The sequence below is a fragment of the Neophocaena asiaeorientalis genome, unplaced genomic scaffold (assembly GCF_003031525.2).
Source record: "Neophocaena asiaeorientalis asiaeorientalis breed wild unplaced genomic scaffold, Neophocaena_asiaeorientalis_V1.1 scaffold46, whole genome shotgun sequence".
NCBI classification, from domain to species: domain Eukaryota; kingdom Metazoa; phylum Chordata; class Mammalia; order Artiodactyla; family Phocoenidae; genus Neophocaena; species Neophocaena asiaeorientalis.
This window is the reverse complement of record NW_020175393.1, coordinates 12701620-12715951: the sequence shown is the minus strand read 5'-3', so window position 1 is coordinate 12715951 and position 14332 is coordinate 12701620. Positions and strand designations below refer to the sequence as shown.

Genomic DNA, 14332 nt, shown 5'->3' with positions numbered 1-14332 from the left:
CGCAATGGAGAGTAGCCCCTGCTCGCCACAACTAGAGAAAGCCCGTACACAGCAACAAAGACCCAACGCAGCCAAAATAAATTAATTAATTAAAAAAAAAAGTCAACCATGTACTGTAGCCACAGCAACCGTACATTCCAAATCAAAGTCGGATCCCAGGGAGACAGTGAAACAGAATAGAAGTGTGGGGCTTCTCTGAAAATGTGGGTTATGTGGTCTTCATAAGGACAAATTTAAACGGGTCCAACCCCCAGGAAGAAAGGCCAAAAGAGTCCGAGATTCAGCAACTATTTATTTTATTGAGGTTCGAAAGAGTAGTCTGTAAATGTTTTAACTCTTTAAAATCTCTTCCGTTTATTTTAAATTTTAAGTTCTATTTTCATCTCTCTTTTCTTTATGGAGAGGGGGAGGTGAGACAGAAGTCCTAATGTTTCAAGGAAATGAACTCTTTTTTCATACCTGTTCACAAACGACGCAGACATCTATGCCTGCATTTGCCTGCAAATTGTCACATCCTTATCCCAGCTGGATAGCTCATTATTTAAAGTCCCTAAAGGAAATGATTGTCACGCTTAACATTTTTCAGGGAATGATCAACTTTGGGCAGAGTTTGGTACTTAGAAGACAGACCCAGAGGTTAGGAGGATGAACTGAATTAGATTTAGCTACTAGGGAAAGCTGGTGTTGCTGATGGGGCCTCTGGGGTTCTATCAGTGCGGACTGAGGCAGGGTTAGACAGTATGTTAGCACGGCCACCTTGACGGGATCGGCCAAGGAAAGCACAGCACACTGGAGGCTGTGGGTCTCATGTTCAAAACCACAAAGTGACAAGAAACACTGACCTTCCACCCACTTCTGTAGGGATCCTTTGGGAATCATTGTGTTTGACTTTGTGAAGGGGACCTCTGTAATGACAGGAGCCTTCAGCAGGGCTCCCCAGGACATGGATCTGGCGCTCTCTCCACGTTCATTACCATGGGGGGGGGGACACGTTCACTTACCCCCAACACACACACACACACAGAGGTGTGCACGTACCTCCCACCTTTAAAGTCACAGCGCCGGATCCAAGTCCCAGGAAAGCTATACAAACAAAACATTGGAGAAATACAATAAATGCTGGTTTTCTGCTCAACTGCAAGACACATAGTTCAGCCACTGCTCTTTGCCAAGGAGATCCTAAAATAAGCAACAGAATTCAAAACTGTAAAAAAGAGTGGTCCGTGAATCTGTAAATTACATGAAAGCCGGAGCTGTGCTTGGCCCCAGGGTCACCAGTTCTCAATCAGCAAGGATTCCGAGGCTTTTCACAGCAGATTTCCGAGGGAAGGGAGAACATGGGCTCTGGTTTTGATACAAAGTGAGATACGGGGTCAACTTCACTTGGAAAGTGGGCAATACTTCCCCCACGTCCCTGAAATCTCCCAGTGTATAAAGTCGGTTCCATGGGCCAAAACCTTGCATTAAGGGATGTTCTATGAAGTCAGTTTCTTGCAAAGGGATCTGTGCTAATGCTTCAGAGGTTGTGAGGTTGGAGCATTCACCAATGAGCAATGAATATAAACTACAGGAATATTCTAAGCCCAGTATAATATTCTAAGTCCAGTACAACACATCATCTCTTGAATGAGTCATGGATCTGCCATCCTCCTTCCCATGCCTTACTGTTTACTTGGAGAAAGAGGTAAATACAGGTCCCTGGGGATTTCAGGATGTAGGTTGCTAAGGCCAGAAATTAAGAAACACTGGGAAGTCATAGCCTTTTGTGGTTTATCTAGGGACCTTCAGAGAGGTTGGAAGACTGAAAAAATAAGTTTCATGGAGACGAGAAAGATTATAGCAACCAGCAAGAACAGAGGTGGGGGAAGGAGTTATTCTGAGGCAAGTGGGACAGAAAGTCACGACCATTTGAGAAAACAAAAGGAAACAAGTGTGGTCATAGAAATGCCATGTAGGTGGAATGCATTTTATTTGTGGCAGGTGAAGGTGATGTTAAATGGGGCTCTGCACCCCTAAGAGAAAGTCAATAACCCAGGCCAACAGAACTCTGATTCCCTGAGTGTCCAAAGTAAAGGAGGGGCTTTCAGTGGATCTGTCTCTCTCACGTATTTTTTGAACGCCAGTGAAAATAGTGTCTCATCATTTCAAAGATGTTAGCTTTGGAATGAGATGCTACAGGTTTCTAAATTATGACTTGGGATTTTCAGCCATGTCTTAATAGCATGCCAGCATACAGCTCTGTGTCTTTTCTGTGCTTATAACAATAAAAATCTGACAGGATCGAGTGAAGTTTTCTTTATATAAATTGTCTGTGCTCTTGGAATAGGCTACTGCTGTTGTTTCAGGCTTCCCCACGTCCACCAGAATTTAATTCCGTCTTCTGCAGTGAATGGTCACATCTATTCTCCAGGTATGGGGGCGAGGGTGAGGGGTGTCAGAAATTCACAGCTGAGCTCAGTTGGCTGACAGAGCTGATGTCTTTCCTCACACCATCCACACTCCCACTCAGCATGTGGGGTCCAGAAGCTTAAGAGGCTTTAAACAGGGGACCTGGAAGTAATGCTTTCAGGACCTGACTGTCTGGGAAACAAATAAACAAATGTCTGTTCTGACATTTGGATGTGGCTTGGTTGGAGTTTTCATGGACAGCCAAAAACAGAGCCCCATGGGTTCTGTTAGCAACAGATATTTCTGCAACACGGTCCTGTATTTCCTGTATTCGTTTTCTACTGCTTTGTAACATACTACTGCAAACTTAGAAGCTGAAAACCACACCTATTTGTTATCACGCAGTTTCTGGGCATGGCTTAACCTGGTCCTCTGCTCAGGGTCTCATCAGGCTGAACTCAAGTTGTTGGCCAGGGCTGCGGTCTCATCTGAAAGCTGGGGTCCTCCTCCGAGCTCAGTGATTGCTTGGAAGAATTTTATTCTTTGTAGTTAATAGGACTGAGGTCCTTAGCTCCTGGAGGCATCCAACCATCCCCTGCCATGTGGTCTTCTCCCAATAAGGCAGTTTGCTTCTTCAAAGTCAACAGAAGAGCTTCTATGCTGCTTTGAATCTCTGTGACTTCTTCAGTCTCTGATCTCCAGACCCTCTTTTAAAGGACTCACCTGATTAGGTCTGGCCCACCCACGATAATCTCCCTTGAGATTAACTCAAAGCCAGGTGATTAGGGACCTTAATTACATCCGCAGAATTCCTTCACCTTTGCCCTGGGATGTAATCTACTCATGGGAGTGACATCTCGTCAGAGTCACAGGTCCGGCTCCCAGTGCAGGGGAGAAGATGATACAAGCTATTTCTTCAGATTGTTTAAAAAAACAAAGTTAGGGATTTCCCTGGTGGCACAGCGGTTAAGAATCCGCCTGCCAATGCAGGCAACATGGGTTCGAGCCCCGGTCCTGGAAGATCCCACGTGCCACAGAGCAACTAAAGCTGTGCACCACAACTACTGAGCCTGTGCTCTAGAGCCCGTGAGCCACAACTACTGAGCCCGTGTGCCACAACTACTGAAGCCCGCGTGCCTAGAGCCCATGCTCCACAACAAGAGAAGCCACCGCAGTGAGAAGCCCGCGCACCACAACGAAGAGTAACCCCCGCTCGCCACCACTAGGGAAAGCCCAAGCATAGCAACGAAGACCCAACACAGCCAAAAATAAATAAATTAATTAAAAAAAAGTTAAGGACCCAGCACTGCTCTGTAGAATCTGTATGAGGCCTAAGCTGCAGATATGTGACCTGCAAACTTTCCTTTGTCCATAAGAGTAATCACACTGAGAAGGGTCTCTCTGGCAGTATCAGTAATAAGGTTTGTGTGCTGCAAATATGTCAACGTTATTCTGTCTGCTGAATATGCAAATGTGACAGAAGGCACACCCTTCCCAAGGGGATGGCTTCCAGCTGTGTGGAAATTCAGGGAAAGTGCCGTGTGGGAAAGCTTGATTTGTCCAGATGAAAAGAGGCACACAGCTCCGTAGCAGACAACCTTCCCCATGCGGTGTGCGTCTGGTGTGGCAGGTAGAGTGAGCCCAGGAGCTCTAATGTACTCAGTCTAAAGTACGTTTGACATTTAGGCCAACAGGGCAGAGATCTGAGTACACAGGTGCTGGCCTGTTGTCTAAGCTTTTGTTCATCTGACCTCCCAGTCCTTAAAAACCAAGTCAAAATGCTCCTCCTATGCTGGGTACTTCTCGTCCTTAAAGTTTCCCACCCACCCCCACCAATGACGTGCTGCCACCTGCAGCCGTGCCTGGAACTGGAAAAGTTTTCATACCTCAGGAGACGCATCCCTCTCTCATGGCGTTAACCTGCCATCACATGCTTGCATGGGTCACAGGACTTTGTCTGGAATTTTATGCTTTTTTGCCCTGATGTTTTTCTTTTCTTTTGTTTTTGTGTGTGTGTGCATATTTTTACATTTATTTTTTGGCTGCACCGCACGGCACGCAGGATCTTAGTTCCCCGACAAGGGATGGAACCCGTGCCCCGTGCACTGGAAACATGTTATGGTCCAGCCATAACCACTGGACCGCCAGGGAATTCCCTACCCTGATGTTTTTCTTTGAAAGATAATGTATACATCATTTGGAAAGGAAATTGTTTAGTTTTGTATTTTGAAGACCTTTCCCCCTGGCTTTATGAAGTTTATTCATATAAACAGGAAGAAAAGCATGCTTCCTACGAATACGTTATGTGAGAAGGAATGCAGCCGTCTTTGAACTATTCAGGAACCCTGGGAGCGCTGCACGGTCTGGTAGAACGCTAAGTCACGTGTACTTTTCATTTTTAAGGAGCCACTTTACAAAAAGTAAGTTGATAAAATGAATTGCAGTAATACATTTGACTTAACCCAACAGATCTAAAATCTTAGCATTTCAAGATGTAATTTATGTAAACTTCTTTTTAAAAAATTTTTTTTTGCGGTACGCTGGCCTCTTACTGTCGTGGCCTCTCCCGTTGGGGAGCACAGGCTCCGGACGCGCAGGCTCAGCGGCCATGGCTCACGGGCCCAGCCGCTCCGCGGCATGTGGGATCTTCCCGGACCGGGGCACGAACCCGTGTCCCCTGCATCGGCAGGCGGACTCTCAACCACTGCGCCACCAGGGAAGTCCTGTAAACTTCTTAATGAGATATTTTACATTCCTTTTTTTTTTTTAATACTAAGTGTTCACAATCTAGTGTGTGTTTTACTCCACAAGTGCCCAGCACATTTCCAGGGCTAAGGAGCCACATGTATCTAGAAGCTACTACACTGGGAAACACATATTTAAAGCACAAATCAGAGATAAATGCGTTCTGCTATTCTGCTTCCTTTCTCTATATGAACAGCAGGGTAGGAAAATGAATTTAAAACAGGCCTGTACCACATCATCCGGGCTGGTCTTTGCAGAGATGCTTACACATATGGGAGGTGGAGGGGGCATAAATCTGTAAGGCCCCAAATACTTCTCTTCCATATAACTCCTGCCCCTCCAAGCTGGCCTGAAAGCAACACTGTTATAAACTGCCCTTGGAGATTATTGACAAGCACGGAGTATCAGCCCCAGAAAATTGCAGCCTCGCATCTTTCCCAGAAAGGAGGAAGGGCCGGGAGATCCGCATCAGCCTTCTTTCTTGGAGGACGAGCTTACTGTCTCATTGGTGTGGCGTAGCAGAAAGAACACGGCTCCCAGAACAGAAAGACACCTTTCCTCACTCCCCTGGGCCCTTCACTAAAGTTCTCTGGTCCTTGGTTTGCTCATCTAGAAAATAGGGATCATTCTAATTACCTCTCAAGGCTGTTGTCAGGCCCCAAAACCATAATTTATAGGAACATGTTTTGGAAACGAAGTATTATGCAAATAATAGATTACCTCCATTATCTCTTTGAAAGGCAGAGAGAGGCTGACCACAGGGGAGCCTTGGGGAGGGGACAGTAAGCTCTGATGACCCTAGTGAGAGTCCAGGGGCATTCTAGGCCTGGGTGTCGAAGGTCATCAGGAGAGCCCTGAATTAGGATGGGTAGGGCACTCTTCATCCCGTACCCATGAGGGAGTGAGATGGCACTCAACAAATGGTTGGCTTTGAAGATTTCCTTCAAGCTAATCCTATATGTGACAAGATGATTTTTCTTAAGAGGCCCAAAGCACACATGCAGGTTGGCAGTCTTTGGACAATGTTGCTCCAAGACATGCCTTTACATGGACCTTCTGTGCTTCCCAAAAGGGTCCAGTGCCTCTTCTGGAGTCCCGGGCATGACTCAGCCCCTGGCACACACAGCCCAATGGGCATATATTGGGCCTCTGTTGCCCAGCAGTGTAGGGAGGACCTTGAGAGGCCCAGGCCTGCTCTACGACCCCAGGTGTCTTCAGAACCCTCCTGCAGGTGGGGACACCCTGCAGCTCAACTTCCAGCTGTGACTACGTCAGGGCCCTTTGAGCTCAGGTCCCAGAAGATGAAAGTCTGGGGAAGTGGGAGAGCCTGTGATGAGTGGGTCCCCAGGGGAGGCCTGCTCTGAGCACTGTCTCCCCAGCATCAAATGCGCCCACATAGCAGACTTCAGGTGCCCCTCCTTCCAGGAGCAGCAGCGTCCCTCACAGGCCACCTGCCCCTCCGGAGGTTCATCGCAAACCATCCCTTATCTCTGCCGGTGTCAAGCAGTGGCCAAGAGGAGAGAATGGAATTGCCCCCTGGGCCAGGCCTGTAACATAGCCACCGCCACCTCCAGTACCCGTGGTACTGAAGGAAGTGACAATGAAGCCCCCGATTACTTCCCATTTACCAACCTCACCACCCCATCTTTCCTTCTGTCCTGGTGGACAGATGTCTAAGTCTATCCTCTGGCACATTCTAGAGAGGAAACAATTTTCATGACTCTATTCTTACTGAATATGGAGCAGACAGAAAAAGAAAGACGAAAAGATGGGCACGACTACTAAAGCCCGCCCTGTGCCAGACCCCTGTTATTTGTCTCCGAATACTATTTTCCCATGTGGACTGTGTGTGGTCTACTTACAGGCATCTTGCCTATTTTTAGAATAATGATCTAGACATCTATTCTTTCCGTTTCACCTGTAAACTTTGAGATGAAGAGTTGAAAGGTCATGAGTGTTCCCCCTGCAAGAATGGGCCAAGGATGGGGGTTACTCAACTCCGTTTCCACCCCAGGGTTTTTATTTTTTAATGCAGAGCCAAGTCCCAAAGGAAGTATGCTGGTGACTATTAGAAACTAAATAGAACAAACCCAGGAGTCCAGAAAAAAAAAAAAGGCTTTTTCTCAGCATGAAAAGAAACAGGAACTGACTGGGCAAGTCCTGGGCAGACTGCTGTCACAGCCCACTTCCCAGGATCCAGGGATGACTCTGGGCCCCGCCTTCTTGGGAACTAATTTTAATGGGTACCATCCTCGGTCCTCCATCCTGCCAAATCGTCCCAACCTCCGGCAGCGGTGGCAAGAGGCGTTTGATTTTGATTAACCGAGGAAATTCGTACATCCCTTTACTGCTTTTCTGGAACTGGGTCCCATGCCCAGAGGCGCTCTGTTCACAGCTGTCCTTGTCAGGGCAGCCCTGACGGGATGGCCAACTGGGCTGATGAGTGACGGCTGGCCTCCAAGCTCCGGCTCCTCCCCAGCAGTCCGCCAGCTTCTCCTGAGGCTTGATCACCACCTGGTGGTCATTAGAGGAAGCGCCCCCCTGAGCCCCTTGACAGAACCTCAAAGGTGTGCAGCTACTGTGGGCCCGTGGATGAGAGCCTGGAGGGCAGCGTGCAGAGGACAAGTAACTTGGGACTATGAACAGAATGACAGAAACCAGGCACGAAAGAATCACTCTCTGTCCCCACCTCCTAACACTTCTATATCAATATTATGGGGCTTCCCTGGTCGCGCACTGAGAGGACCGCGTACCAAAAAAAAAAAAAAGGACCATGAATCCAGGATTAAATTCAACTTCACAGCAAGGTAAATTAAGTGCCATAAGCCAAATCCAACCCCTGTCTGTGAATGTACTGCCCACGAGCTAAGAATCGTTTTTACACTTTTAAATGGTTGAAATGCAATCAAAAGAAGAGTAGGGCTTCCCTGGTGGCGCAGTGGTGGGGAGTCCGCCTGCTGATGCAGGGATCGCGGGTTTGTGCCCCCGGTCCGGGGGGAATCCCACATGCCGCGGAGCGGCTGGGCCCGTGAGCCGCTGAGCCTGCGTGCCTGGAGCCTGTGCTCCGCAACGGGAGAGGCCACAACAGTGAGAGGCATGCGTATTAAAAAAAAAAAAAAAAAAGTATGATCCTTGCAGGAGGAAAAAAAATGATGTAGAAAGAGATGTCAAGGTATGGGGAGAGCCAGCATTCCAGGCACATAGTTCCAGTAGGTGTGATGGGTTTTACTGGCAGGTGTACATTTCTGCGAGATACTAGCCAGGATAGCTCCCTCCTTCTGTTTTTTCTCCTTCCTCACGGACTGAATCTTATTTATAGACCTAAAGGCAAAGCTAAAAGCAGCCCCAGAAATCACCCAGTCCCCCCATTCCAGACAGGAGTGTGGAAGGTAGTTTGAGAAATAAACATGGGTGCCTTCCATGTTTCACAGGACCCTCACACTTGCCCATCAATGCACCTGCAAGAGGATGAGCCAGGACAGTCTTATTCCCTTTTCTCATTCACCCACAGAAACCTACTGCCGGGCTGAGCTTTCATTTTCAATCTGTGGTGAATCCGCGGCTGTCCTAGGCTAAGTGACACGCCGGCCAGCAGCTGGTAAGTTTCTAGTCTAGTCTCCAGACACACGATGAAGACGAGGCTGCTAGCTCTGCCAGCTGAAGTGTGATCCAAGAAGATTCAGGAGAAGTAAACAGTACCACTGCCAAAGGGCTGGCCCTTAGGGCAGAGGGACAAGCTGACCTGGGCTTGCATAAGAGGCATATGACTTCTGACTGCGGGAGAGTGTCATATGCCTGGGATATTACTCATACCCTCAGGATAGCTCTCAGCCCTTCTCCCTAACATGGGACACCCCTCTAACAGAAAACAAAATCACAAGGAGAGATGAGGCTTAACGTGTACCAGGCTCCAGGAGAGGGACACAGCAAATGACATGAAATTTACCCTCCACTGAAAATGGCTGTTAACTATCTATATTAACTAACATTTATTGAGTTCTTACCATGTGTTTGGTGCTGTCCTAGAATCTCATTTAAGCCTGACAACAAACCCTTCTAGGGTTGAGTAAATATTCTTTTTCTCTTTATTTTACAGATGAATAAACTAAGCACAGAGAGGTTAATCACTTGCCCAGGGTCACACAGTTCAAGAATGGTAGAGTCAGGTGTCGAATGCAGAATGTCTGACCTAGAATGTGTGCACGTCACCACCACACTGCTGCTTCCCTGCGATGCACGCAGACTCCCATGGCAGGGAGAGCTCCGAGCACAGAAAATGAGAGAGGGACAACGTGGTGACAGAAAGGATGGAGAACTTAAGGCATCTCCAACCTTAATCCTGCTTTATAATTTCATCTCAGGGCAGCCCAGAGCATAATGGCCAGTGTTCTGGGCAAACATGGAACTACTTCCTTTTCTGGTCTCTGATGGAGCATGAAAGGATGCCAGCTATGTTGCTTTATTGAAAGTAGAGTTGCTCCGCTATGGGAAATAGCTACATTGACCCTGGATGAAGCCATGAAATGGAGCTTTTGACTTTGCCACATCTTGTCCTGTCAGTAACCCAACTCCTAAGTGTTCGTGGCCCACAGTCTGCCCTTACCTGTCTGGAGAATCTGTCAAAGCACCTCCATACCATCCAGACATTTTTAGCCTGTGTCCCAGTGTTCTCAGGACCACATTAGCTGGCTGATATTTTAGGGCAATAATTAATTTTAATTCATCCACAAATAACTTAAATTTCATAAAGGCCTCTCAGACACACCAACACAAAGGCATGTTAGCAATCTGGGGGCAGTTACGCCTCTGGCTCTCTTCAAATTACATGCCATAGGACATGGCTAATACTTCGCACTTCTACTTTGTTTCTTATATTTATCTCTTTCAGATTTCATAATAACTCTCCAATAAGAAGCCAATACTTGGAAATGATCAAAGATTTATGTAAAGACACAGATAACTAGAACCAATTTAAAAAAAAAGAAAGTAGATCCCCCATTAGCCAACTGGTCGACTCCCCAAAGGGAGCAGCTTGACCGTACCTGCCATGTTAATCTTTACTCTTCATGCAAAAGAGTTTCCATGCGGTTCCACTGACCAGTGCTCCTATTTTTATTCTTGCCACAGACAGAGCAAGCATTCTCAGAATGCTGGATGCCATTTAGACACATAGGAGGAAAATACGATTTCCTAGGGATGAAGCGTATTCCCGAGGCTGTGTCTGAACACACGTGGACCAACTGACATTGGTCCCAATCAACTTGGCTACGTCATGATTTCCCGTATGATGGGCAGACTGAAGCAGTAGCTGATTTGCTCCTTGGATTCTTCGAATTCTCAGCTTCAGTTTGCAGCGTGAACACATCGTGTTGTTCGTTAGTGTTGACTGACGGCCGATTTGGTTGCATAAGTGGTGGGGAAGAGCTTGTGCTCTGGAGCCAGACCTTGTGCTTTCCAATGGTCAGCCCAGCGTGTCTTAGCTTTGCGACCTTGGGTAAAGTCTCTTGTGACTCTCTTTCCACGACACAAAAGGGGATAATAACTGGACAGGTCTGACAGATGGTTGTGAAGAGTTGCTTCTTATAAAGCCCCCAGACGAGTATCTGGCCACACAGTGACTTGAATGAATTTAGCCATGATTATTTTGTATCAAACTGTGTGTATGTGTTTAGAAATTACACACACAGGAGGGAGAACCCAGATTTAGATACAATCCCTGCTCAGGATCAAGATACATACACCCTCCCCATTTTTGCATTTAATTCATCATTAGGAGGTTTTGAAAGTAACCCTGAAGATACATGACATCCAAAACCATCATCTTGCCTAGGTTTGACTTTAAAATCATGCCCATTATGAAGCCAGAAAGGAAGAATAAGTCACTGATATAGGGAAATAAGGGAGGCTAATTAACTCACCACCCTTTGTGGCTTTGTCTCCCTCTGTGTGTTTATTTCATTCCAAGACAGATCTTCAAGGAAAAAAATCTATGGGGCCTATGAACCAGAGTCTCAGATCTAAAAGGAAGAGAAACTCTTTTCTTCCCCATTGGTACATGTGTCTACAGCAGAGCAAGGAATTGTGATTGAGTTAACCTGAGTCATGTGCCGACCCCACAGAAACCATCTTAACAGTGAGGACTACGTCTTCTGTGAGCAACACAGATTCAAAATCATGGCCACTTAAAATTCAAGTTTATTTCTCTAGCCAAAAAAAGCGTGTAGGTAAGCAGTCCAAGACTGCTATGGCAGGCTCAGATCCACGTAGTTCTCAGGAATTCAGTACTTCCTGTTTTTTTGTTCTGCCCTTCCCACGGTAAAACATAGCCCCACGTGGCAGGATAAAGAATAGGATGGGGGAAGCATGAGACATTTTCAGACTTTCAAACTACTCTGATTCAGGCCCACTACATAAGGCCAAGGAGTCCAAGTACCCACATACAGAGAGGGCTTCCCAGTTTTTCACATTGCTTAGCTAAATCCCAAATCCCACACTGCCTAAGGATGTTGAAATGCTTACTTCTCTATCCACCTCCCCATGACAGACGCCTACTCATCCATCAACAACTCAACTCCTCAAAAGAATAAAGTATCTGCTAATCCCCCTGGTATGATGGAGAACTTCAGGCTCAGAGGAAAGCTAAATACACTGTCTGATCTATGATGAGCCAGATTCCTAATCAATCATGCAATCAACAGGGCTGACCATACATCATCAATGGAGATGAATCGAGATGGTGGGTATGGTGTTGGTGCTGAGAAATATCAAAATGTTTTCCCCTCAGCCTGGTACCTCCTTGTCATTGTTTTAGCAGTTTTCATTTCTAATACTAGATCAAAATTCTAAGTTACCCTTGACATTTGGGCTTCTGCTTCCTTCAGAGAGAACTCAGGTGTACAGGAAATGTTGTCCTCTGTTTAGGATGGGACCTCTCCTCTGAGCTGGACCAGATCTAAGCCAGGCATGGCCCAGAGCACATTTCCTTCGAATAAAACAAAAGAAAAACCGTAGCAGCAACCACCGTGCCTGGAGCTCCCTTCTGAGGAGAGACGCAGGGGTGTGGAGGGAACACCTTCTCCAAGCCCAGCCTTAAAGTCAGTTGTGGATTTGCAGGGCTGTGAAGCATGTAGAGAAGCAAAGCTGCAGGTTATTTCCAATTTGGTTTTTGGAGATGAAGACTGGCTGTGTGGCCAGGTAGCTTCTCATCTACTCTGAAAATTAAACAGCACACTTTGCATATACTTTTCACTCTACCTTCTTATCATAATCCCATTTTATTACTCTGTAACCCTGTAGATGTTAAAGTGGGCTGGGAGGAGCTAGTCAACTATTACTTTCGTTTGGCAGATTAGGAAACAAAGACCAAGAGCATGTGTGATTTTATGATAGTTGCAGAGCTGGTTAGATGGCCCTTCCCAGCCTGCAGCCAGGGAGCCTGATGTCCAGACCTCCTTTCTATCCACTAAAGCAGCAGTTCTCAGCCTCAGCATCACCTGGGAACCTGCTAGAAGTGCAAATTCTTAGACCCTACCCCCGATCTACTGAATCAGAAATTCTCAGGGTGGTGCCTACAATCTGTGTTTTAACCAGCCCTCCAGGGGATACTGATGCACCTCAGGCTGGAGAGTCAGTGCTGGGACTGGAGGTTTCATGTACTCCAAACTCTTCTCACACCTTTGCATTAAAGGGACCCTTCTTAACCCCTCGCGTTTATCTCCAGAGTGGTCATGAAGTATGTACTTAGAAAGCTGGTAACTGAAAGCCTGGACCATTCAAGCTCCTTGAAATATTTTCTTTTAGGAAATTTCTAGAGCCAGCTCTCTGTGAGACTTGTGCTGATTAGGGATGGAAACCTCAGCTTTCCTTCTTACTTGATCTCTCTTGGAACTTTCTTGCCTCGGGTAGTTTTGTCTCCTAGAAACCACGGAAAGAAAGTGTGTCTACAAATACTCCCTTTAAATTCTCTTCTACCTGATACTTTCAACTTGTTAATAATTTTATACACAAACAGTATATAAATATACTTTATTTTTGAAATATTTATTTATATTTTTGGCTCCGTTGGGTCTTAGTTGAGGCACGCGGAATCTTCGTTGCAGTGCGCGGGCTTCTCTCTAGTTGTGGCACATGGGCTCCAGAGTGCGTGGGCTCTGTAGCTGTGGTGCGTGGGCTCAGCAGTTGCAGCTAGGCTTAGTTGCCCCACGGCATGTGGGATCTTAGTTCCCCAAACAGGGATCGCATCTGCATCCCCTGCATCGGAAGGCGGATTCTTTACCACTGGACCACCAGGGAAGTCCCTTAAAATGTACTTTAAAATTGAAAAAGATCTGAGAAAGAACTTTCCATACACACACACACACACACACACACACACAAATTCACATGCAATTCTGGACCCCTTGAAGGTACTGACGAAATAGTTATTGAATTTATTAAAGACTTTCCCTTAGAATCAGAGGAGGAAAGCAAATGCGGCTGCTAGGAGGAATCTTTATTTGAAATTCTTTAACACACAAGACCCTAAAAGAATAATAAACCTATTGTGTCTGATGGAAAACAGGTATTTGAGTGTTTGATTCTAGTACAAAAAACATATGCGTTTCATTGCATACATCTTACTTGCCGTAGAAAGGAGAGAGTTTCTATATCTTAGTTATTCATTCAATTACTGGCTCATTTATTCGTTTTTACTGAGTGACCATGCATGCCGGGCCAGGCAGACTCCCAGGCACTGGGCTAACACAGTAAAGGTGGGTCTGCCCGCGTAGAGCTTACAGTATATGGGAAAGACAGTCTATTAAACAAGGGATTTACAACTAAGGGATAAGAGCGTCATCACAGGACACACTAGATACATTTGGAGCACAGAGCAGGGTAACAGAACCATGTGAGGGTGGGGACGGGAAAACCATAAGGGTCACACAAGAGGCTGGAGGCAAAGCAAGGCCGATAGAAGCTGCCCCAAACTGCAATGAGCACGGGAAGGAAAGGGAGGGTCCAAGGGCTGGAGGTGCTTCTGCAGTCTAGTTGATGTCAGCGGGCATCACTGCCTGGCCTTTGGCGAAGGATGGAGGTGATGGTGAAGGTCAATAAAACCATGCTGGCTGCGCCTCCGATCATCAGGCCCAGGAGGCTGCCGTGCACCTGCATGGCCTGACATCGCTCCCCAGTGTAGAAGAAGGTGTGGCCAGAGACGCAC

General features: G+C 46.6%; 1 protein-coding gene across 1 annotated transcript in view; it reads right to left on the bottom strand.

The window, feature by feature from the left end:
* Nucleotides 1-13623: 13623 nt before the first annotated feature.
* Nucleotides 13624-14332, bottom strand: part of MEP1A (meprin A subunit alpha) — a 31094-nt gene continuing 30385 nt past the window's right edge. Inside the window, 1 exon segment of the mRNA XM_024766160.1 lies at nt 13624-14332. Coding sequence (XP_024621928.1) covers nt 14167-14332 — 166 coding nt within the window. The 3' untranslated portion in view covers nt 13624-14166.